The sequence below is a fragment of the Gobius niger genome, assembly GCF_951799975.1.
Source record: "Gobius niger genome assembly, chromosome: 16".
NCBI lineage: Eukaryota > Metazoa > Chordata > Actinopteri > Gobiiformes > Gobiidae > Gobius > Gobius niger.
This window is the reverse complement of record NC_136867.1, coordinates 29,565,953-29,591,453: the sequence shown is the minus strand read 5'-3', so window position 1 is coordinate 29,591,453 and position 25,501 is coordinate 29,565,953. Positions and strand designations below refer to the sequence as shown.

Genomic DNA, 25,501 nt, shown 5'->3' with positions numbered 1-25,501 from the left:
TTCAAATGAGGTGTTAAGGCGGGTGGTAAGTGCTTACATTTACGCTAATTTGGGCCAGGCTGGTCAGAGTCCAGGGCTGTTTTTCAGTCCCAGTCTGCCCCCGCCCTGGGGTAGACTGACGGAAGCAAGGCTGCCGGTCTGTGCCATCGGTCGCTCAAACCACCACCAACCACTCACTCACTCACTCACTCACTCACTCACTCACTCACTCACTCACTCACTCACTCACTCACCCCGGGGTCCTGGTGTTTCCAAACGGTCTCCATCCAAGTCCCAGTCAGGCCCTTCCTGACGGGATCAGGCCGAGCAAGAACTCCTCCTTCCCAGAGCCGTGGGAAGATATTTTAGTTAGGGGGCGCTGAGGGACAAAATTTACCCCCAAAATACTGAACCGAGAGCATTTTCTCCAATCAGTTTTACCCAAATCCTGCAGGTCAGTGTAACGCCTCATTTGAAAGACCTACAAAACTAAATGGATCTTTTTCCTCACATCAGATTTTATTTCATCACTTTTTTTGTTGGGCAGTCGTCGACTTTTTTGTCACTTTTTTGTCAAATTATTCGCATTTTTTTGTCAAATTGTCATCACTTTTTCGTCCATTTTTTCTGAATTTTTCATCAAATTTTTCTCACTTTTTTGTCAATTTTTTGTCCATTTTTGTATTTTTTTGTTACTTTTTCGTCAAATTATTCAGATTTTTTTGTCAAATTGTCATCAATTTTTCGTCCATTTTTTCTCAATTTGTCGTCAAATTTTTCTCACTTTTTTGTCCAATTTTTGTCCATTTTTGTCATTTTTTGTAATTTTTTTGTCACTTTTTCGTCAATGTTTTCTCAATTTTTCATCAATTTTTTCTTACTTTTTTGTCAATTTTTGTCATTTTTTTTACATTTTTTTGTACATTTTTTGTCACTTTTTCGTCAAATTATTTGCATTTTTTTGTCAAATTTTTATCACTTTTTTGTCCATTTTTTCACAATTTTTCGTCGAATTTTTCTCACTTTTTTGTCAAATTTTTGTCCATTTTTGTCGTTTTTTGTAAATTTTTTGTCACTTTTTCGTCAATGTTTTCTCACTTTTTTCACATTTTCATCCTTGTTTTCGTCTCAGTTTTGTTGCTATTTTCACACCTTTTTTCCAGAAGCTTTTGGACTAGGGTAAAGCTGGCGAAAATGGGCTCGGTTCAGGTGGGAGTTAAGGGGTTAATATTGCCTGCAGTTCACAAACGATCCACCAGGGGGTGCTGCAGCGCCCTCAGCACCCTGGGTTCCCACGGCCTTGTTCCTTCCCCTCGTTTTATCGTCTTTAAAAGTATATTTTTATGGTTCGTTAGCCCTTGGTTTACTTAGGGTCAAATATACATTTTGATTAGGCTTTATTTACAAATAAATAAAGGGTCAGTTCCCTCTTGAAAACTATTTGTATTCATGTATATATTCGTTTGTGCGGTTAGTTTAACTCCTGACAGGCGGCGCTGTTCAGAGTTCGAGCCGCGGAGGAAAACCCACGAAGAAGAAGCGGCCGCAGTGAAAACCGGAAGCGCTTCAGACGTTTGCTAAATCTGTGCGAATATTTGTAGAAAAAACGGTCAAAATGAACAAATCCAGTGAGTTTGACTCGTATGAGATCGAGGAGCCGAGTGACGAGGAGCGCGCGGAGAGCAGGTGAGGCTTTTGGCGCGGGTTTCAGAGAGAAAAGACGCGGCTAAACGAGGCTAACGCGTGGCTAGGTGGCTAATGCTAACATGTAAACAAACCCAATCAACGAAGGATTTTACCAGAATTCAGACTGAGATGATGACTTTAGTTTGTTGAATCCCATCGTTTTAGGTACTTTCGTTATTTTTTATTGTATTTTATGTAAATTGAACCAACAGAAATGGTTTTATTAAACTTCTGGGACAGTTTTACAATCAACTTACAGTTATAATGATAAGAAAAAGTGAAGTTACCGGATGGAAGTGTCGGGTTTTAGTTTGCCTCGGTAATGTATTAGGCTTGTGTGACTAGTGGAAGCTTATTAAATATAAATACCTACATTTAATCTGTTGTTTTAACGTCCAGAACATACGGATTGGTTTCATCATATTCAAATCTCAGAAAGTGCGAGCTCCATTGTATTCATGGAGTGGTACTATCATCCTCTTTCTCATTTTAGCGGATTTAAATTAATAAAATGCCTCATCAATGGAGTTATTTACATATTAATATATTGAAAAGAGCCAGTCTTTTGAACGGCTCTTTGAAATGAACCGATCCCAAAGACTCCCAGAAAAGAGCCGTAAATCCCATCACTAATGATTTAAAGGCTGCAGTCCAATAGTGGGGGAAGTCTGATCTATATACAAGAGCCTGAAATGTGGTCTTAACTGTATTTTTGACATGTGTTTGTTGTGGTGTCAGTTCGGAGGACGAGCTGGACGTGCTGCTGAACGGCACGCCGCAGCAGAAGAGGAAGCTGCTGCGCGAGTATCTGACCGGAGAGAGCGAGTCGTCCAGCGGAGATGAGTTCGAGAAGGAGATGGAGGCGGAGCTCAGCACCACCATCAAAGGCCTGGAGGGAACCTGGGGGCCCGGCGTCTCTGCACAGGGGCAGGGTACGTACCGTAAATGCTCTAATATAGGCCGGGGCCTTTATTTACTCAAGGGCATCTAGGACCAGGCCACAATTAGAGACAGGCCTTTATTTCTATTTGAGCAAAACGGACGACCGGACAAACGAAGAAAAACGAGATTTGTGTCCATTTGCACCTAAAATATTAGGTTCATTTATTAATGAACATTTCAAACCCTCTCCCAGCGGCTGGAACATTGACGCCTTTTATTTTGTCGGGACAACAGGAAGTGTTTCGTTGCTGTTAGCGGAGCTTTGACATCAATGTCACTGCAGGTTTCTGTTTCGTTTTTACCCCAGACCGGATTATTTGTTGTTATCTTGTGTAAAAGGCGAGTTTAGACGGAGCGTTTGTGTTTGTGATCGATCATGAGACTGACCCGAGAGAAGACGAGACGCTCGCGCTGATGGGAGGAGTTATTTTGAGGCGTGGGACTGACCTGCACACGGAGCAGCTGGACGTGCTTTGAAGACGCGATGGAGACTTTATTAAAACCCTGGAGGGTCACACAACATTTGTTCTGTTTCCAAATATGGTCACAGGAGGTTTGAAAAGTGGCTAAATCTGTGTCAAAGTTACGCTGGGATCAGCTCCTCCACAGCTTCCCCCTCGGCCCGGGTTCCCGTTTGTTACTTCCTGCACGTGAGTTTTCATTCATACGAGTATGAGACAGATTCCTAACATGGGGAATATTTCTACCGCTATAGTTTCTAATAAAAGCCCCGGCCTGTTTTAGAGACCGGCTTTAATTTGCCTCCGCCAGCCGCGAACCCGGCCTCTGTCGGAGACCCGGCCTCTAATGGAATACAGGCCAGTATTAGAGAATTTCCGGTAGTTCATCGAAAATACGGATATGACGCTCAAAGGCTGCGTTCAGCCTGCAGACTCTCCATATGCTCAATGCTCCTGTTTCTGATCTTTTGTGACTTCGGTGTGAACGGCCCGGTCGCATTTATCCAACCTGCACGTCATCGATGAACTACTGATGCGTTTCATTCGGCAGTAAAGTCGACGGGAGCGAACAGGGAAGCTACACGTGCACTTGTTATGACTGAAGCGTGAGTGAAGCCGCTCACCTCTTTCTCCACGGCTGAGCTCCACAGACACGTTTCTCATTAAAGACGTCGCTGTCTCTGCTCCACAAAAGTCCATAGTACAAAAAACTGTCTCTCTTCCTTTTTAAAATGATTCGATTCGTGATACACTCGCTCCGTTAGCTTCCTAATACTTTCACATTGCCAGATCCGCGGCGCATTTTCCTCTTCACTTTCTCAAACAGCAGAGAGTTCAGACGGACGTGACAGACCGGTTGCATTTAAGAGGAATATGAACAAAAAAAATCAGAATTGAGCTTTAAACCCTGCAGTCTGAACATCGCCTTAAACATATTCAGTTTGGGCTGAAATGGACCCTTTTCTTTTGCTCAAACGTTGCTCATTTTGTTCAACTCTCTTTCCCGAAAGTGGTTGAGTAAATGTACCTGGATAATGAACCTTGGCCTCACTTCTGCATGTTTTCTCTTGGCAGCAGAGACCTCAGGAACAGGAGAAAACCCTCAAATGTACGACAAAGTTTACTTCGACTCGGACTCGGAGGAAGAGGACACGGCCAGTGAGTGACTTCAGATATTTTAAGACAAACTTGAGCTCTCGTTGATACATTTCTGAATCCTGTTCAGTGTTTGCTCACGCCTCTCCTCCCAAATGCAGATGTTTGAGTTTCTTTGTCGTCTCTCGTGTGATAGGCAGCTCGACCGGGAAGAGGCGGAGACAGCGGACGGTCCTGACCAATGACGAGCTCCTGTACGACCCCGACGAGGACGACCGGGACCAGGCCTGGGTCGACAACAAGAGGAGACAGTGAGTCCTGATAAACATTATTATATTTACCACTGAGATACGGCTCTGTCAGAAATCACATTATTAACCTCTTAAATCCCGCCTGAACTGAGAGCATTTTCTCCAGTTCAGCTTTACCCAAATCCTGTAGGCCAGTGTAACGCCTCATTTGAAAGCTAAGATCTACAAAACTCATCTAAATGGATATTTTTCCTTACGTCATCAGATTTTTTTTCCATCATTTTTTTGGGGTGGTTTAAAACTAATTTTTGTAACTTTTTTGTCATTTTTCCGTCAATGTTTTGTCACTTTTTGTCAATTTTTTTAATCAATTTTTTGTCTTTTTTTTTTGTCCATTTTTCGTCACTTTTTTGTCATAGTTTTCTCACTTTCTTGTGACATTTTTGGCACTTCAGAATTTTTTGTCATTTTTCCATCCATTTCTTTTTTTTTTTTTTTGTGACGTTTTTGTCACATTTATCATTTTTTTGTCCAATTTTTCGTCATATTTTTGTTACATTTTTTTTCACATTTTTGACATTTTTTCGTCAATTTTTCTTACATTTTTTGTCAAAGTTTTCTCACTTTTTTGTGACATTTTTGTGACAATTTAATTTTTTTTACATTTTTTGTGACATTTTTGTCACATTTGTCATTTTTTGTCAATTTTTTTGCATTTTTTCATCAATTGTTTTTACATTTTTTGTCACATTTTTTTGTCAATTTTTTGTCAATTTTAAATTTTTGTCATTTTTTTCGTCATTTTTTTGTTACATTTTTATCACATTTTTGACATTTTTTCGTCAATTTTTCTTTTTTGTCAAAGTTTTCTCACTTTTTTGTGACATTTTTGTGACAATTTTGGCACTTCTTAATTTTTTTCATCAATTTTTTTTACATTTTTTGTCAAAGTTTTTGTCACATTTGTCATTTTTTTTTTGTCAAACTTTTGTCATTTTTAGCATTTTTTGTCACATTTTTGTCACATTTTCATTTTCGTCTCAGTTTTGTTGCTATTTTCACAGCTTTTTTCCAGAAGCTTTTGGATTGGGGTAAAGCCAAATTGGAGAAAAAGTGCTCGGTTCAGGTGGGAGTTAAGGGGTTAAAAACACACGTTTTGTTTAGGAAGAGACGCTACAGGTGTCTGGTGACGTCTCTGAAGTTCATTCATTTTCTCCTGCAGCGTTTGGACCTCAGAGTCGCAGATGTCGTAATGATAACAGTAGTTTTATAGTAAATGTGTTGTGTGTTTGTCAGGTACCACAGCCGGAGGCGCCTCCCTGGAGCTCGAGCTTCTCAGGGTCTGAGCAGCAGCGACGCCGTCCTCAACTGTCCGGCCTGTATGACCACGCTCTGTCTGGACTGTCAGAGGTAACTGATGTAAAAGTAATAAAGTACTTAGTATGGTATATATGACCACGCTGTGTCTGGACTGTCAGAGGTAACTGATGTAAAAGTAATAAAGTACTTGGTGTGGTTTATGGGACTTTGCGGAGCTTCCATAAAAGATGGTAAAACGCCCTATTGTCCCAAATGTGGGAGGACACATGGGAAAGAATTGGGAATTAATGTGGGGAAAATTTAGAAAAATGGGGGGAAAACATGCGGAAAAATTGGGGAAAACTTTTGGGGAGGAAATGTGGAGAAATGGAGGAAAACCTTCAGAAAGAATTTGGGGGAAAAATAGAGAAAAAAATGCAGTAAATAAAGAGAAAAAATGTGGTGAATAATGCAGAAAAATGTTGAAAAAATTATGAAAAATAGAGAAAAAATGCAAAAAGAATTTAGAAAACTTTGGAGGGAAAATATGGAAAAAAAAATGTTTTTCCACATTGTCTTTTTCCAGGATGAGTAGTCTGCAGCACTTTTTTGCATATGGCTTCATCATCGTTATCGAGAAAGTTCCCAAACGTTTTGAGATTTTCCTTTTTGTCAATTTCCCCCTGTTCTACCAAACTGTGTCAAAACAGGATTTAAAGAGGGGGTGTTCTGCTTTTTTCAGTCACATGGCACCAGTCTATATCACACTACAATGATGACAAACCTTCTGTTGGTCTGTCAATGCAGTAAATTAGAATAACTGCCTTGTATAAAATGTCTCTCTCAAAATGGCTGTAGTGAATGTCTTGAAATAGGCCTCTGTCTCTTTAAGAACCTCTGAGCCTTTAGACACGCCCCCTCCACACGCTGTCTGTGGCATCAGTGGGGAGGGGGTTCTGCTGAGGAGCAGTGGTTGGTCACTCGGCTCGGGGGCGTGTCCAGGAGGTGGGGGCGTTCCTAGGAGGACTCAGGCAAACCTATCCCTAAAATGGCCGCCATCAGAGTTTTTACAGATTACTCAGAAACACGTGAATGTGCCAAGGCAACACTTCAGCCATGTTTTTAATGAGGGACTGACAGAATAACATGATGGAAAGCTTGAAAAAGTCCATTTTGCAGAACACCCCCCCTTTAAAGTAACTTACGAGACTACAACTGAGCTGCATACACTATAGAACAGTGGTGTAATATCTTGAGGAAAGATGGAGTGAAATTTGAAAGTAAACAATTAAATTCCTCCCCTCTTTAACCAGAAAGCCCGTCTTTGTTTGTAAAATGAGGAGAGTAAACGATCAAGCTCCTCCCCCACCTCTCCTGATTGGCTGGTTCACAGGAAAAGCTCGTCTCATTGGTCAACGTGGGAGGATACTAGACTCTGATTGGTTGCTGAGATCCCGGAAAGGAAAAAGCGAGGAGGTTAGAGGTTAATGTTCGATGTTGTTGCTCTGACACCGTATACCAGGGTTCTCTGAGTTCTTGAGAAGTCATGAAAAGTACCCACCTCTGGTCATATCCAAGAGTTCCTGGATCTAAACCGGTTCCTAATCCAGTCTCTGTTTCCCCTCAGACACGAGAAGTACCGAACTCAGTACCGAGCCATGTTTGTGATGAACTGCACGGTGAAGAAAGACGAGGTCCTGAGGTACAAAACCGAACCGGAGCGACGCAAGTCCAAGAACCGACGGAAACGCAAGGCCCAGAAGACGGAGACCGGAACGGGACCGGGACCGGACCAGGCCCAGGACCAGAGGCCGGACCAGAGGCCGGAGGGGCTGGACTCGGACGAGGTCTACAATCCCGTTCAGTGCTCCGAATGCTCCACCGAAGTCGCCGTTTTTGACAAAGACGAGGTTTATCACTTCTTCAACATCCTCGCCAGCCACTGCTAACGAAAGACTCGCCAGAGACCAAAGACTGCGGACGATTTACTTCACTGTCATGTCAGAGATTCCTTCATTTTAATATCATTTTTATTTGAGGATTTTTCTGATGAGTGTTCGAGGGCGAGTCCTCTCATCGTCTCCACTTTTTGACGCCTTTTCGAGACAGTCATGTGACCTTAGAGAGAGAAGACCCTGGATATGAACCAAAACCATCAGCTTTTTGACCGTTTCCATAGTTACAACAAGAGGATTCTGAGCTGCACCGACTCCATTTTAAACTTATAGGCTGTTTACGCTTTCATCCTGTTGTTCTATTGTACAAATGTGGTGCCTTTTGTGATAAAAGCAGCTGTGAGAGACTCGTGCACAGAATGGACTGTAAATTAAAAACCTCTTGGAATCTCTTGATCAAATGTGTGGCCAATATTCTGCCTTTTTCTACATGTCAATCGTTCAGCTCAGTCGAGGCTCAGGCCGGATACCTTTAGTTTAGTTTAGTTTAGTCTTTATTGAAGGGACAGCGCATAGAGACATTAAACTCAAGGACAGATTTATTCTGCACCAGATTACAGCTCGTTTGCTAGTTTCCATCTGCAGTCCCTGGTTACATAGATAATATACAGCAACATGTGATCAAAGCAAAGAATACAATAGCATGAAATAGGCAATCACAACTTGCGCTCACACCCACCTCTCATTGACACATAAACACAAATTTAACCCCTTAACTCCCACCTGAACCGATCACATTTTCTCCAGTTTGACTTTACCCCAGTCCAAAAGCTTCTGGAAAAAAGCTGTGAAAATAGCAACATAACTGAGACAAAAAAAGTGACAAAAATGTGACAAAAAAGTGACAAAAATGTGACAAAAAAGTGACAAAAATGTGACAAAAAATGACCAAAAATGTGACAAAAAAAAATTACAAAAAAATGATAAAAATTTGATTAAAAAAAATTTGACAAAAAAATTACAAAAATATGACAAAAATGTGATAAAAAAAATTGACGGAAAAATTACAAAAATGTGACCAAAAAAGCAAGAAAACATTGACAAAAAAGTGACGAAAAATGTATGAAAAAGAGGCAAAAATGTCACAAGAATTTGATTAAAAAAAAACGACAAAAATGTGATAAAAAAATGACAACAAAAATGACAAAAAAGTTTTTAAAAAATGAGTTGAATACCCAACAAAAAAATTATGGAAAAAAAATCTGATGACGTGAGGAAAAAGATCCTCTCGGTTCAGGCGGGAGTTAAGAGGTTAATAATACATCTAAAATGTCATAGTAAAATGTTGTTGTACGTGAATACATACGCATTAAGTTGTCCTGTGATTCAAACATAGTTAAACGATGCCAGTTGTATCGGTATCTAAGAAAGTATCGAAAGCAGGAACCGGGAAAAATCTTATCCTTAGATCCAAGTTTTGATGCTGTTGGTGCAGGGACGAGATTACAGGAAGTGACTTAGTTGTTTCAGCTCAAAAAAGGGATTCCAATTTATTTATTTTTTTCCGTTTTTTTTTTTTAGTTTTGCTCAATTTTTTATTTCTTTTTAATGTCTTTTTATTTTTTTTTATTTTTTTTTACAGTTTTTCATGATTTTTTGCCACAATTTATCCTCTTTTACACCATCTTTTTTTTTTTTTTTTTTTTTTTTTATGATTCCCAATTTTTCACACTTTCCTTTCCTGTTGTAAATCTGCAGATCTTCCACACATTATTGTTCTGTTTTCTGGTTCTCGACGACACATATTTCTGTATCGGCATCGAAAACCAAGTATCGTTAAAGTACTGGTATCAACAAAAGGTGTCAGTACCCGGCCCTACTCGCAGGTGTGTGAGCATCAATGTTACATATAAACAAACAAATGCAATTCAAATGAGCTCCAACACTAAATGAGAACATAAAGCAATAAAAAGAAAAAAAAACAATGTTAAGTTTTAGTCTCATCAACTACATTTAAGTTTTATCTAATTTTGGTCTCAAAAAATATAAATTTGACTGAAACTATGTCAAAATATATTAGTCAACAAAATTATTTGGATTGGCGTATCCCACATATTACTAACTTTTATTATTTATAACACACTTAACATTTGGTGTAATAATGACAAATATTAATAAATATTATTCTTTATGTATTTTATTATATATATTTTTTTATTAATTTATTTTGATTAATTTATTTTTGATTTATTTATTTATTATTTTGTTATTTTTATTTTTTTGGGGGATTTTATTATTATTATTTTTGTTTATTTATATATTTATTTATTTTTATTTATTTATTGTGTGTAAAACGTCAGCCGCTGAAACCAAACGCCCTTATTTTGCGTGATCCCTGACGCTGCGCTCTGATTGGCTGAGACCTCCAAACGCCTGATCACGCGTCGCCGTGCTCCCGGAAGTGCCTGTCCCTGTTTCTGCCGCGGATCCACGTCGTAAATAAATTGAAACTTTCGCCGGAAAAGTCTTTCTCACCGCGGGGACCATGGCTCTGGGGGACTGTTGGAAGCAGCTGTCCTGGTTTTATTACCAGTACCTGCTCGTCACGGCGCTGTACATGCTGGAGCCCTGGGAGAGGACCGTGTTCAGTATCCTTTAACTCCAGAGCTAACTGTGGCTAATGCTAACTCCCAGTTTGCGCCCTGTTCTTTGGCATTTTCACTCTTTCCTGTGTCGTTCTGGCGATGTTTTCTTCTCTTTTATCTTTGTTGCTAAGTAGATGAATGTGTCGAACAGCGGGCGTTGTTATATTTAATTAGATTGTCTTGTTTTTGCCGTGTTTCTGCCATAACCGTTTCCAAACTGTCTCAAAAGTGACATTTTTGGTGAAGTTTTTTACCTGTCATTGTGTCCTGATGGTTTAACCTCTTAACCCTCACCTTAACCGAGCACATTTTCTCCAGATTGGCTTTAACCAAATCTAAAAGCTTCTTAAAAACTAAAACATACAACGTAAACTGTGAGACTCATTACATGCAGAGTGAGATATGTCCAGCCTTTATTTGTTATTATTTTGATTATTATGGCCCATTATTGGTATTAAACCCCAAATTAAAGATCAGATGAAATTAGAATATTTTAGAAATGGACTGTAGGTCATAATAATCATCAAAATTGTAACAAACAAAGGCTGGACATGTGTCACTGAATGTGATGAGTCTGTCTTGGTTTTTAGTTTCACATTTTAAGTTGAATTACAGAAATAAAGGAACTTTTGAACAATATTTAAATATTCGAGTTTCACCTGTAATGGCAACAAAATGTGACGAAAAAGAGACAAAACTGAAGAAAAAGAGAAAAAAATATGACAAAAAAAGTGACAAAAGTGAAGAAAAAGTGACAAAAATTTGACAAAAAATGGCAAAAAAATGACAAAAGTTTGACAAAAAATCTACGAAGTGACGAAAAAAATACAAATGTGGCGAAAAAGTGACAAAAATGTGGCGAAAAAGTGACAAAAATGAAATGAAAAAGTGACAAAATGAAACGAAAAAGTGACAAAAATGAGACGAAAAAGTGACAAAAATGAGACGAAAAAGTGACAAAAATGAAACGAAAAAGTGACAAAAATGAAACGAAAATGTGACAAAAAAGAAACGAAAAAGTAACAAAAATGAGACGAAAAAGTGACAAAAATGAAACGAAAAAGTGACAAAAATGAAACGAAAAAGTGACAAAAATGAGACGAAAAAGTGACAAAAATGAAACGAAAAAGTGACAAAAATGACACGAAAAAGTGTAGGGCTGCAACTTTCGATTATTTTAGTAATCGATTAATCTATCGATTTTTTACATCGATTAATCGGATAATAAAAAACAGTTTTAAACAAAGGATTTTTCTGCTAGAAATAGCATTTATTTATTCTTAATTTCTTACAGTTTGTCCCAAAAGCAGCAACATTTCACTCTCATGAAGAGACTCCTGTCCTCATGTCCATGCTGAGGAGCGAGAGCAGCTTCAGAGTCTTTTAAATCAGTACTTTTACTCTTATTCAGGTGAAGTAGGTCCTGACTGGAAACAGAATCTTGAAATGTTTTGCTGAAGCTCAGGTGATTGATTTCTTTACCAGGATCTCAACCAGAGGGGTTTCCTAAAAGAGGAGAAGCATTTTAATTACTTTTGTCATAGTGTTGCTATAGCAGGGATTAATGGTTCGCAAATGTATTTGTTGTGAGCAATGAAAGGATGGATATGAGAAAGTTTAAAGTACGGATGAGACAGTGTGACTGTGCTGGAGTTTTATTCTGCTTTTGAAATAGTGTGACCACCTTAAATATTTTAAACAGACCAGTGGGACAATTTGGCAGAACTTTGAAGGACAGAGAAATTATTATTATTATTTTTTATAGATCAGGCATTTTAATCTGAGGGGAGGCGTGTCCTTTCGCCTCGTTCGCCTCCGTCCTGTCTTCGCCTCTCGTTGTGGAGTTTCTTCTTGTTTTGAGGATTACAACAGCCTGGTTCTCCGCTCTGCTCCCTGGCTCTGCCCGGCTACGAGGTTTAGCACCGCGAGCTCCGCTCTGGTGTTTACAACAACCACAGAGCTGCTCTTCAGAAGCGGCCGTGCGGAAACAAGCGCCACTTAAAGTTCCGGGCGCGGAGGCCCCGTTTCATAATGAGAAATATTAATAAAGCGAGTAATCGAAGCGGGAAAATAATGTTCGAAGTATTTTACTAATCGAGTTCATCAATTTTAGCGATTAATCGTTGCAGCCCTAAAAAAGTGACAAAAATGTGATGAAAAAATTACAAAAAAGTGACAAAAATGTGATTTAAAAATTACTAAAAAGTGACAAAAGTGGCAAAAATGTGATGAAAAATAGACAAAAAATGTACGAAAAAGTGCAAAAAATTTGACGAAAATGAGACGAAAAATGTGACAATAAAACAACAAAAATTGGAGCATAAAATAGCCACAAAAAAAAGTGATAAACGCAACAAAGAGATTAATACGAAAAAGTCAAAAGGTCCCAACAACACGAGGAATAAGATCTGTTTAGATCAGTTTTGTAGGTTTCAAATGAGACGTCACTCTGGCCTACAGGCTGTAACATTTTAGGTTTGGGTAAAGCTGAACTGGGTGGGAAGACGTGTTGTTATCTCAACTATTGGAAGTATGTGATGGAAGTATCTGATGGAAGTATGTGAGTAGTCTGCCCAGTCTGTGCCCAGTGAGGCCTTGTAAACTTGTCCATTGTTTGACAGAAGCTCTGACATCTGTTCAGTCAGAGGATTAATAATCTACATTCTGTCATTAATCCCTGGGTCGGACCTTATTGGCTCATCGTTCAAAGGGATTAAGTGGTTTTGGTGTTTGAAATGATCCGTTAGTGTAATTAATTAACAGGGACAGTAGTGTTTGTGTCTGGATTAACTCCGTGTTGACTTTTCCTCAGAACAGGGCGTGGCTCAGATTAACATCAGAGAGAAGAGGCCGCGATGGCGAACGCCAAAAATTCACTGAATACAAGCAGCATATTATGCACTAAAAACGTCACTAAAACAGGCAACTACTCGAAGCAGCCTTTATGATGATCACACACGGAGCCGGGCTTGTTGATTTCGTAGTTTATTGCTCACATTTCATCTACAGTGAGTCGTAGCCGAGTGGTTTTCTCCCGGAGCTAAGGCACTATTAGCCGCGACAGGCTAACAACCAGCTCGGAACATTCATTAAAAACAGGCAGCATATTATGCACAAATAACGTCAATAAAGCAGCAACTACTCGAAGCAGCCTTTACGATGATCACACAATGAGCCTGGCTTTACACATTTGTGGTTTATTACAGACTTTTCATCAACAATGAGCTGTAGTCGATTATAACAAGCTAACGGGTAACCTCGAAAAACCATTGTCCACCTGCACAGATAATGTCCGTCTTTTGAATCGTATGGGCTCCTGCAGATCCTGGTGTCGTCCATGGGGGTATAGTTAGAGATCCATAGGGCATGGCAGATGCAAAGAGAAGCCTCCAAACAGCAGTTATTTTTCAGGCAAGAGCCCCTTCCAAGCGTCCGGTGTGGAAGGTTCGTCTCCAAAGTCACTTTCCGGGTCAGACTCAGATCAAATCATATCCTGTGTGGCCATTGTTCACAAAGTGATAAACAGCAGCTCCTTTCTAACAAAAAAAATGAAAATGCACCGATCGTAGTTTCAATACAGTGGAGAAAACGAGCGGAGTGCTGATGCCACAGACAGCGTGTGGAGGGGGCGTGTCTGAAGGCTCAGAGGTTCTTAAAGAGACAGAGGCCTATTTCAAGTCATTTGCTACCGCCATTTTGAAAGAGCAATTTTATACAAGGCAGTTGTTCTAATTTACTGCATTTACAGACCAACAGAAGGTTTGTCATCATTGTAGTGTGATATAGACGGTGCTATGGGACTGAAAAAAGCATAACACCCCCTCTTTAAGTCTTTGCACTTTGAAGAGCAGAGGACTCGTATTATTGATTATTGAACACACACTTTCATCTTTTAAACAGTTATATTTAATACTGCAGGGTTTGTTTTTTCAGAATTGGTTTTATGGCCGTTGTCAGTGAACAGGTTCAGCATGAAACATAAAACATAAAACATGTACAACAGTTCTGCTACTCCAGGACAGGAGGCAACTAAAATGTGTCCCTCAGGCTTCTTGTTGAAATGAATTCTTTGCCGAACCGCGATATTAGGTGATGCAATATCCATATCATCAATAAAGAACATGTTGTAGTTTAGTCTTGTTTTGGTCCTGATGTAGAACTGGGCGAGTTTTAAAAAAATACTGACTAAATTTACTTTTCAATTTGATTTCTTTTTTACCCCCCATTTAAGCCAAAATAGTGCGAACTGTAGATAGATTTTAAATATATATTGTATTTAAAGCAGTACTTAGTAACTCTTGCCCCTAGAGGCCATAAGTGCAACTACAGGTTGTGTTTTTTTTTCCTCATTAGTCCGTGGGAGTTAATCCTACACTGACAGAAAAAAGGACAGAGGGATATTGTTCATCCAGTAACACAATGGAGATACTTGTTTTCACTCAAACTTGGCTGTAAATACTGTTTAAGTGGCAAAAAAAATGACGAAATTCTACAAAAATGTGACAAAAACTTAAAAAAAAATTGACAAAAAAGTGACAAAAATTCAACAAAAAAATGACAAAAATTCAACAAAAATGTGACAAAAATTCAACAAAAAGTGACAAAAATTGAACAAAAAAATTACAAAAAATCAACAAAAAATTGACAAATCAACAAAAATGTGACAAAAATTGAACAAAAATGTGACATTTAAAAAAAAAAGACAAAAAATCAACAAAAAAGTGACAAAAATTTAACAAAAAAATGACAAAAAAACAACAAAAAAGTGACAAAAAATCAACAAAAAAGTGACAAAAAATCAACGAAAAAGTGACAAAAATTTAACAAAAAAATGACAAAAAATCAACAAAAAATTGACAAAAAATCAACAAAAATGTGACAAAAATTAAACCAAAAACTGACAAAAATTTAACAAAAATGTGACACAAAATTCAACAAAAAAGTGACAAAAATTCAACTAAAAACTGACAAAACATCAACAAAAATGTCACAAAAATAAAATAAAAAAAAACATAAGAAAGGTGACACAACACAGCAACAACGCGATGAAAAAGCTCAGTTTTGTGGGTCTTAGCTTTCAGATGAGGTGTTACACAGGCCTATATAATGGCGGACAGAATGCATGTGGTTCAGGCGGGTGGTCAGAGGTTAATACTGACTTCATTGTCCTTCGGCTCCTTGACCCCCCCCCCCCCCCCTCAGACTCTCTGCTGGTCTCCGTGGCAGCCATGGCCGTTTACACCGGCTACGTGTTCGTGCCGCAGCACATCATGGCCATCCTCAACTACTTCGAGGTCGTCCAATGACACGCCCTCGACCCCGCCCTCGACCCCGCCCACTCCGAGGCCCGGAGCCAGAGACACGGCCGCTCAGAGGAGTTCAGCTCGGACTTCAGCTTGTTTGTAGCCGGTCCAGTCGCTCGCTCGGTGGAAGTCATTCACGGCACATTCCATTCATGAAAACAAGAGTCATTTAAAGTCACGGAGAGTTCGGGGACGAGAAGCTTCAAAACCTCGACGTGAATAATCTGTGGGAGCATCTGCTGTAGAACGTCTGTGAAACACGTCCAAAGACACATTACTATTTATTACTTTATGATAATAGAGCCGGGCGATATATCGTCTACAGGATAATATCGGATTTACAATATCCAGTTTATCTCCAGTGTCAAGAAATGGGGAAAATTGGGGCAAATGCCGAAAATTTTGGGGGGGAAATTGTATTAATTAAGGGGAATTTGGGGGAAAAAGTGGGGGAATATATTTAGCAGAAAATTTGGGAGAAAGAATGGGAAAAATTGGCAGAGAAAGTGGGACGAATTTGGTGGAAAATTGGGACAAATTGCAGAAAATTTTGGGAAGAAACTATAAAAATAAAGGGAATTTGGGGAAAAAAGTGGGGGGGAAATAGGGGTAGAAAATAGAATAGATTTGGGGGAAAATTGGACACATATAGCAGAAAATTTGGGAGAAAGAATGGGGGAAATTGGCCGAATTGGGACAAATTTGGTGGAAAATTGCGGGAAATTTTGGGGAAAAAATTTATAAAAATGGGGGGAATTGGGCAAATTTTTTTTTACTAATTTGGTAAAAAATAGGGGAAGAAAATAGAAAAATTGGGGACAATTTGTGAAAAAATTTGACGCCTATAGCAGAAAATTTGGGGGAAAGAATGAGGAAAATTGGTGGAGAATATGGGACGAATTTGGTGGAAAATTGGGACAAACTGTGGAACATTTTGGGGAATAAATGTATGAAAATAGGGGGAAATTAGGCAAAAAAAATCTGACAAATTTGGTTAAAAAGTGGGAAAAAACGGGAAGAAAATAGAAAAATTGGGGACAATTTGTGGGAAAAAAATGGGGAAAATAAGGCAGAAAGTGAGGACAATTTTGACACAATAGGGAAAAAATGTAGGGGAAACAAAGCAGGGAAAGAATGAGCGGAAATTGGGAAAAATGTGGCTAAATATTGTAAAGTAAAAGTGAAAAATTTTATAAAATTGGGGAAAATTGTGTGTGGAATGTGGAAGGTTTTTTTTTTCTGCCCTTTGTTCCAAAAGCTAATTGTCCTGAACAGACGACAAAGTGATATAAACAATATTTACAGCACATTTTTGCATGTTCCTGATAAATCGCTTTGTTAGAGAAAAGTCCCACAAATACTGAGATGTTGTTTTTGGTGGATATGGCCCGGCTCTGTTTGAAAATGTGGATATTCGGTTAGAAAAAGTGCATAGAGCGCCCTCTCATTGTGAACTATATTTCTGATTTTTATTGTGATTTTGAGCGTCATTGATTTAAGGAAGTTTCGAGGCGGAAATGGTGCAAGAACCGCGATGTAACGAAAGCACAAAGTCTGTTTATTTATCCCAAGTGTCCCTTATTTGTACATAAGAAAAGGATTCTCCGTGTTCTCCTCAAAAGCCGATCGTTTCCTTATGTTTCATGTAAATATTGTGTTTTCCCCGGAGACAAATGTTCTTTTTTGTGAATCTGAATGTTCTATATCCAATCAGTAAAGGGTTCTTTTTGGGTAACGTGGTGGTGTTTTGTTTCCTCGCCTCTTATCTGCGCGCTCACGGCTTCCCCCGTCGCGTGCTGAGCGTGTGTTGACATCCGGAGCGCGCGCGTGTGTGTGGGAAATGTGCGTTACGTGCGGTCTCCAACGACAGCTGCCACGCCCCCAAATGTACAGTACGTGCCCGCGTAGCGTTTCCCTGTTATCTTCTCAGAGAATCAACTCCACAAAAGAGGGACACGCCGCTCAGGTGTGTCACGACCCGGTGCGTAAAAGCGCATTTGGAACGACTTTTACGCACGAACTGTTTTGACGCTATAGCTGCAAAAATCACTGAGTAATGGGGTGTAAAGCTACTTTTTTTATTACTACAAGCCAACTATGAAGTACAGGTGTTAGATGACGTCAGGGGGAAACATTTCAGCTCAAATATGAACACACTGAACGCTGTGTTAATGAGCCAAAGTAAGAGTTGACCGTGTAAACAAAGCTGGCCCGGTTTGAGTCTCGGGAAAACCTCTTTTAAACCCCAAAAGAGAAACGTCCGTCACTCAGACCGCGCGGCGCTTCGTGACCTGGACCCCCCCCCCGGTCATTAACGAAGGATAATAATGAATAAATACGTGATTAGATGAGTCTGGAGTCGGAAGCAGAAGAGGAGCCTACGTGAAGACTGGAGCGCAGATAACGCTCCTCCCCCCCGCGCGCTACTGCACATCCAGCACGTCGCACTCGTGGCCCCGCGTGAAGTGGAGACAGAGGAGGCGCGCGCAGGAAGTGGAGCGAGGCAAAATAAACGCACATAAAGACGAGCCGTTTTTATCGAAAGGCGGAGTTGTTGGGTTGAAAGAACAGGAGGAGAATAAAGCAGTGATTTAAATGACAGATAAAAGCACAATATAGTTTCAGAAGCAGCAATAACGTTGGGATCAGGGCTCACTGTCCAGGCAAATAATGTCCTACAGAGGTATAGTCTCCGGACAATTCTAGGCTGTCTATGTTTGTTCTTAAATAGTTTATTTAAATGATTCATTCTTCGAAAGACAAGTACTCACTATAAACCAGGGGCAACGTCAAACGTAAAACCTTTGGCCCTCAAGATGATTTTGAGAAATATTATGTATTACTTACTTTAATCGTTTTGGAGTTTAACCCTAACCGAGCACATTTTCTCCAGTTCAGCTTTACCCAAATGTAAAAGCTTCTCGACTGGAGCCTAAAACTGATGTACGATTTTTGATTCACTTTTTTTGTCACTTTTTTGTATTTTTTTTGCTGCATGTTTGTTGCATTTTTGTTGCTTTTTCATCGCTTTTTTGTGTGAGTTTTTTTTGTGTCACTTTTTTAATTCTTTTTTTAAAGAAGCTTTTTAGATTTTGGGAAGGTCGAACTGGAGAATATGTGTTGGGTTAAGGCAGGGGGTTAAGTACTGTAAAAACGTGAGAAATATTGTCAATTACTTAAAAATGTCCAAACAGAACATCAAAATGAGGTCATATATTATGCCCAGCACTGGCATTTGTAGAAAGTGGTGCTTCAGGTTTGGCCCTTGGTCTTTTTACAATGAAGAAAATCGGCCTCCACCGAGCTAACCTGCCGACCCCTGATATAAACGATTTAATCAACACATCGTTCATTGGCGTGTTGTCCTTAATGCACTCAGAGACGTTACCGCTGCACAAAAGTCTGTTTCACAGGGACGGGTTTAGAGACTCATTTCTGGGTCACTTTACACAGAAATGCAAGAAAACGAAACATTGAAATTGTTCCAAATGGTTTATAGTTAGTGTTACAGTGTATTCTCCACAACCAGGGCCGGATCTCAGTCAAATGGACCCCAGAGCTAAAGTTTTTTCAGGGCCCCACATAGACTGTATGTCTGTCGGATTTCTCTCTCTCTCTACAATGAAAAGATAAATTAATGAATTTGAAAATGCAGAAGTGACGTCTTTAACATGGGACAAGAAATATTGTTCCTTCATGGAGTTATAGCTCTCTAAAGTTTCAAGCACATGTTTGTGTCGAAGCTCCCATAACCCCTTAACTCCCACCTGAACCGAGCACATTTTCTCCAGCTTGGCTTTACCCCAGTCCAAAAGCTTCTGGAAAAAAGCTGTGAAAATAGCAACAAAACTGAGACGAAAACAGTGATGGAAATGTGACAAAAAAGTGACAAAAAAATGACAAAAAATTCATTAAAAAATGTCGAAAAAATTACAAAAATGTGACAAAAAAAGGACAAAAAATTAATTAAAAAATGACGAAAATATTGAAAAATTATGATAAAAATGTGACAAAAAATGACAAAAAAATGACAAAAAATTCATAAAAAATTGACGAAAAAATGACAAAAATGTGATTAAATTTGGCCAAAAAAGTTACAAAATTGAGTAAAATACCCAACAAAAAAATGATGGAAAAAAAATCTGATGACGTGAGGAAAAAGATCCTCTCGGTTCAGGCGGGAGGTTAACGTGAGTATGTTTTTAATGAGTGTTTACAATGGGGTAAAAATCCAAATGACATCAAATTATTTTAGATCCCCCAAAAAATACACCCCTGGGGAAGTTTCACTCAATTGGCTTTAAAAATGTAGGAGTTATGCAAAAAATAAACGTCCAAAAGCACAAAAATGTGCTTGGGTGTAGTTGAGGGTTACGCCGTACTTTATTGTGAAAGCGCGGACCGGATGTGCGGCCTCTCTCCCTCTCAGCTACTTTGACTCAGGAGTAAATACAAATAGGTGCTCGTGAAGCCGCACGTCCACATCAGCTGCACGCGCCGGAGGACTCGCCCGGGACCGACTCTGACTCCGCTTCATTCCTGAAAAAACACTTTTATTTTTACACCTTTGACTGAGTTCTGCTTTTCCCAAAAGAACCGGATTGTCGATCTTTTGGTTCCGACACTTGGACGTTTTGCAGCCGAAGCTTTGGCTGAAAGTCGGAGTTTCGTTTGACATAATCGTTTTGTTGCAGACATTTAATCCCGAACTTTAATGGAAACGTTTGCGTTAATTTTCACAAAGATTTAATGAGGTTTGTTGACGTAACGTAAAGTTTACAAGTTTCCTCGATTCAGCGCAAATGAATGAGGGTTTACTGAAGTCATTACATTATCAATAGTTTACGTATTTATCTTGTAGTATTAGAGTGAGAGTATTGCAGTTTGTTTTTGTAACTTGTATTTTTGAGTAGTCGGACCAACTTAAGTCTTTTAGTTAATGACGCAAACGTTTTCTAGTATTTAGTTTGTAAAATTAGACAAGATTTTCCTAAAGTATAACTTCGACTGAAACAATACATGCTATTTTTCGAGAGACTTCTATATTCTTTTACTGTTTTTTTCTTTTACAGATTTTATTTTTGTAACTTGTATTTTTGAGTAGTCGGACCAACTTAAGTCTTTTAGTTAATGACACAAACGTTTTTTCGAATATTTGGTTTGTAAAATTAGACGGGATTTTCCAAAAGTATAACTTTGACTGAAACAATACACACCATTTATTTTTTTTTTTTACTTCTTGCTACAGAGTTTGTTTTTGTAACTTGTATTTTTGAGTAGTGGGACCAACTTAAGTCTTTTAGTTAATGACACAAACGTTTTCTAGTATTTGGTTTGTAATATTGAAAGGGATTTTCCAAAAGTATAACTTCGACCTTTTTTTTTACTTATTGCTACAGAGTTGGTTTTTTTGTAACTTGTATTTTTGAGTAGTCGGACCAACTTAAGTCTTTTAGTAAATTACACAAACGGTTTCTAGTATTTGGTTTGTAAAATTAGACGGGATTTTCCAAAAGTATAACTTCGACTGAAACAATCCATGCTATTTTTCGAGAGACTTATATATTTTTTTACTTATTGCTACAGATTTTATTTTTGTAACTTGTATTTTTGAGTAGTCGGACCAACTTAAGTCTTTTAGTTAATGACACAAACGGTTTCTAGTATTCTCCACTCTTTTGTGAAACTGTAAAAGTCGTTTCTTTTGGATTCTGCGTCTCAGAGTTTTTCTTTTCCACATCATTTTTGTGGAACTTTTTAATTTGTGAAACTGGCCCAGACTCGAAGTTAAAGGGACGGTGCTTCGGCGGCGGCCATCTTGGACCAGTCTCCGTGAAAATGCCGTTAGCGGAGTTCGTTAGCGACGCGGACATCGACGGCGTGGCGTCTCGGCGCGTAGTGCCCGCCCTCCTGGCCCACGGCTTCTGCTGGTTGGACGGCGTGCTGGGCGAGGTCACCGGGGGGGCGGTGCTGGAGCAGGTGCGGCGGATGCACCAGCAGGGGGCGCTGCGCGGCGGCCGGCTGATGCGCTCGGCGCCGGGACTCAGCCGCAAAGAGGTCAGAGGGGATCGCATCGCCTGGATCACGGGGGCGGAGCGCGGCTGCGAACCCGTGACCGCGCTGCTCACCGCCATCGACAAACTGGTGACCGCCACGGCCCGGCGGCTGGACAAGAGCATCAGCCACCGCTCCAAGGTACTTCTACTACTACTACTACTATTACTACTACTACTACTACTACTACTACTACTACAACCACGGCTGGACAAGAGCATCAGCCACCGCTCCAAGGTACTTCTACTACTACTACTACTACTACTACTACTACTACTTCTACTACTACTACTACTACTACTACTACTACTACTATAACCACGGCTGGACAAGAGCATCAGCCACCGCTCCAAGGTACTTCTACTACTACTACTACTACTACTACTACTACTACTATAACCACGGCTGGACAAGAGCATCAACCACCGCTCCAAGGTACTACTACTACTACTACTGTTAATACTACTACTACTACAACCACGGCCCGGCGGCTGGACAAGAGCATCAGCCACCGCTCCAAGGTACTTCTACTACTACTACTTCTACTACTACTACCACTACTGCTACTACTACTACTACAACCATGGCCCGGCGGCTGGACAAGAGCATCAGCCACCGCTCCAAGGTACTTCTACTACTACTACTACTACTGTTAATACTACTACTACTACCACTACTGCTACTACTACTACTACAACCACGGCCCGGCGGCTGGACAAGAGCATCAGCCACCGCTCCAAGGTACTACTACTACTACTACTACTACAACCACGGCCCGGCGGCTGGACAAGAGCATCAGCCACCGCTCCAAGGTACTACTACTACTACTACTACTACTATTACTACTACTACTACAACCACGGCCCGGCGGCTGGACAAGAGCATCAGCCACCGCTCCAAGGTACTTCTACTACTACTACTGTTAATAATACTAATACTACAACCACGGCTGGACAAGAGCATCAGCCACCGCTCCAAGGTACTACTACTACTACTACTACTACTACTACTACTACTACTACTACAACCACGGCCCGGCGGCTGGACAAGAGCATCAGCCACCGCTCCAAGGTACTACTACTACTACTACTACTACTACTACTACTACTACTATAACCACGGCTGGACAAGAGCATCAGCCACCGCTCCAAGGTACTACTACTACTACTACTACTACTACTACTACTACTACTACTACTACAACCACGGCCCGGCGGCTGGACAAGAGCATCAGCCACCGCTCCAAGGTACTACTACTACTACTACTATTACTACTACTACTACTACTACTACAACCACGGCCCGGCGGCTGGACAAGAGCATCAGCCACCGCTCCAAGGTACTTCTACTACTACTACTACTATTACTACTACTACTACTACAACCACGGCCCGGCGGCTGGACAAGAGCATCAGCCACCGCTCCAAGGTACTACTACTACTACTACTACTACTACTACTACTACTACTACTACTACTACTACTACTACTACTATTACTAGTACAACCACGGCCCGGCGGCTGGACAGGAGCATCAGCCACCGCTCCAAGGTACTTCTACTACTACTACTACTGTTAATACTACTACTACTACAACCACGGCTGGACAAGAGCATCAGCCACCGCTCCAAGGTACTTCTACTACTACTACTACTACTACTACTACTACTACTACTACTACTACTACTACAACCACGGCCCGGCGGCTGGACAAGAGCATCAGCCACCGCTCCAAGGTACTTCTACTACTATTGCTACTACTATTACTACTGCTACTACTACTACAACAACTATTACTACTACTACTACTACTACTACTACTACTACTACTATTACTGCTACTATTACTAATACATTATGTGACAAAAGATTGATGAAAAAATTTAAAAAATGTGACAAAAAATGACAATAATTGACAAAAAAATGACAAAAAAATGACAAAAAATGTGACAAAAATGTGATAAAAAAAAAAGGATGAAAATTTGTTTTTTTTAAAAAGTGACAAAAAATTGACAAAAAAAAACAAATGACGAAAAATGTGATAATAAAAATGACAAAAAAGTTACAAAAATGAGTTGAATACCCAACAAAAAAATGATGTAAAAGAATCTGCTGACGTGAGGAGAATGCTCCTCTGGGTTCAGGCGGGAGTTAAGAGGTTAAACTCTACCATGTGTGGTTCTTCCAGGCGATGGTGGCGTGTTACCCTGGCAACGGGGCGGGTTACGTCAAACACGTGGACAACCCCAACTCAGACGGACGCTGCCTCACCTGCATCTACTACCTCAACAAGGACTGGAGCGCCACCGTGAGTACTTCTACTACTACTACTACTACTACTGCTGCTACTGCTACTGCTACTGCCATACAGACGCCGTGTGCTGATCATGTGACCCGTCCTGTCCAATAGGAGGACGGCGGCGTGCTGAGGATGTTCCCTGAAGGGAAACCGTACGTCGTGGACATCGAGCCGGTGTTCGATCGTTTACTGTTGTTCTGGTCAGACCGACGCAACCCCCACGAAGTACTGCCCTCCTACAGTACCAGGTAAATACTGCAGTACTGCCCTCGTATAGTACCAGGTAAATACTGCAGTACTAATACCCCCACGAAGTACTGCCCTCGTATAGTACCAGGTAAATACTGCAGTACTGATACACTACACGAAGTACTGCCCTCCTATAGTACCAGGTAAATACTGCAGTACTAATACACCACACGCAGTACTGCCCTCCTACAGTACCAGGTAGATACTGCAGTACTGGCCCGTTGCCATAACAACAGTGCTGTTTGTGTGTCACAGGTTCGCGATCACAGTCTGGTATTTCGACGCAGAGGAACGCGCTGCAGCCAGGAGGCGCTGCAGAGAACGCTCCGGTACGAAGCTCACGCTACAGAGTCACTTTTGTCACAAAACACATTCAAGAGGCAAATGTTTGAAAAAAAAAATTGGAAAACTTTTTTTTTATTTTTTTACATTTGGACAGTTTTTAAAAATTATGGAAAAGTAAAGGTTTTTTTTTTAAATGTTTCCAATTTTTTTTCCAAATTCTCAAAACTTTTCCTAAATAAAGAATAAATTGTTCCAAACTGTCTCCCATATTTAGATCACAGTGTCACCTCCGAACTTTGAGTTTGCAGGTTCTCCCCGTGTCTGCGTAGGTTTCCTCCAGTTTCCCCATCACTAAAAACAGGATGAATGACAATGTGTGACGGATGGAAATAAGCTCAAGGCTACAGTCCAGTGTGGCTTGTTAACTTCTTAACCCCCGCCTGAACCGAGAGGATCTTTTTCCTCACGTCATCAGATTTTTTTTTTCATCATTTTTTGGTTGGGGATTCAACTCATTTTTTTTGGTCATTTTTTGTCAAATTTTTGTCATTTTTTTGTCAAATTTTTATCACATTTTTGTCAAATTTTTATCACATTTTTGTCATTTTTTTGTCACATTTTTGTCATTTTTCGTTAATTTTTTGTCATTTTCTTGTCACATTTTTTTAATTTTTTTGTCACATTTTTGTCATTTTTTTGTCAAATTTTTATCACATTTTTTAAATTTTTTTGTCACATTTTTGTCATTTTTTTGTCACATTTTTGTCATTTTTTTGTCATTTTTTGTCATTTTTTTGTCAAATTTTTATCACATTTTTGTCACATTTTTGTCACATTTTTGTCATTTTTTTGTCACATTTTTGTCATTTTTCGTTAATTTTTTGTCATTTTCTTGTCACATTTTTTTAATTTTTTTGTCACATTTTTGTCATTTTTTTGTCAAATTTTTATCAAATTTTTTAAATTTTTTTGTCACATTTTTGTCACATTTTTGTAATTTTTTTGTACTTTTGGTCAATTTTTTGTCATTTTTTGTCATTTTTTTGTCAAATTTTTATC

At 39.7% G+C, this 25,501-nt stretch overlaps 3 protein-coding genes across 3 annotated transcripts; all 3 read left to right on the top strand.

Moving 5' to 3' along the window:
* The first annotated feature begins 1,496 nt into the window (after positions 1–1,496).
* eapp (e2f-associated phosphoprotein) lies at positions 1,497–7,760 on the top strand. The gene is made up of 6 exons (XM_079573613.1): positions 1,497–1,665; positions 2,404–2,597; positions 4,143–4,226; positions 4,360–4,474; positions 5,711–5,824; positions 7,341–7,760. The coding sequence occupies exons 1-6, from the start codon at positions 1,595–1,597 to the stop codon at positions 7,660–7,662; spliced, it is 900 nt and encodes a 299-aa protein (XP_079429739.1). The 5' UTR covers positions 1,497–1,594; the 3' UTR covers positions 7,663–7,760.
* A 2,249-nt stretch (positions 7,761–10,009) lies between these two features.
* sptssa (serine palmitoyltransferase, small subunit A) lies at positions 10,010–15,706 on the top strand. The gene is made up of 2 exons (XM_079573609.1): positions 10,010–10,256; positions 15,456–15,706. Exons 1-2 carry the CDS (start codon positions 10,154–10,156, stop codon positions 15,557–15,559), a joined length of 207 nt encoding a protein of 68 aa, XP_079429735.1. The 5' UTR covers positions 10,010–10,153; the 3' UTR covers positions 15,560–15,706.
* A 5,597-nt stretch (positions 15,707–21,303) lies between these two features.
* egln3 (egl-9 family hypoxia-inducible factor 3) lies at positions 21,304–24,167 on the top strand. The gene is made up of 3 exons (XM_079573588.1): positions 21,304–21,751; positions 23,798–23,917; positions 24,020–24,167. Exons 1-3 carry the CDS (start codon positions 21,395–21,397, stop codon positions 24,158–24,160), a joined length of 618 nt encoding a protein of 205 aa, XP_079429714.1. The 5' UTR covers positions 21,304–21,394; the 3' UTR covers positions 24,161–24,167.
* Positions 24,168–25,501: the final 1,334 nt, after the last annotated feature.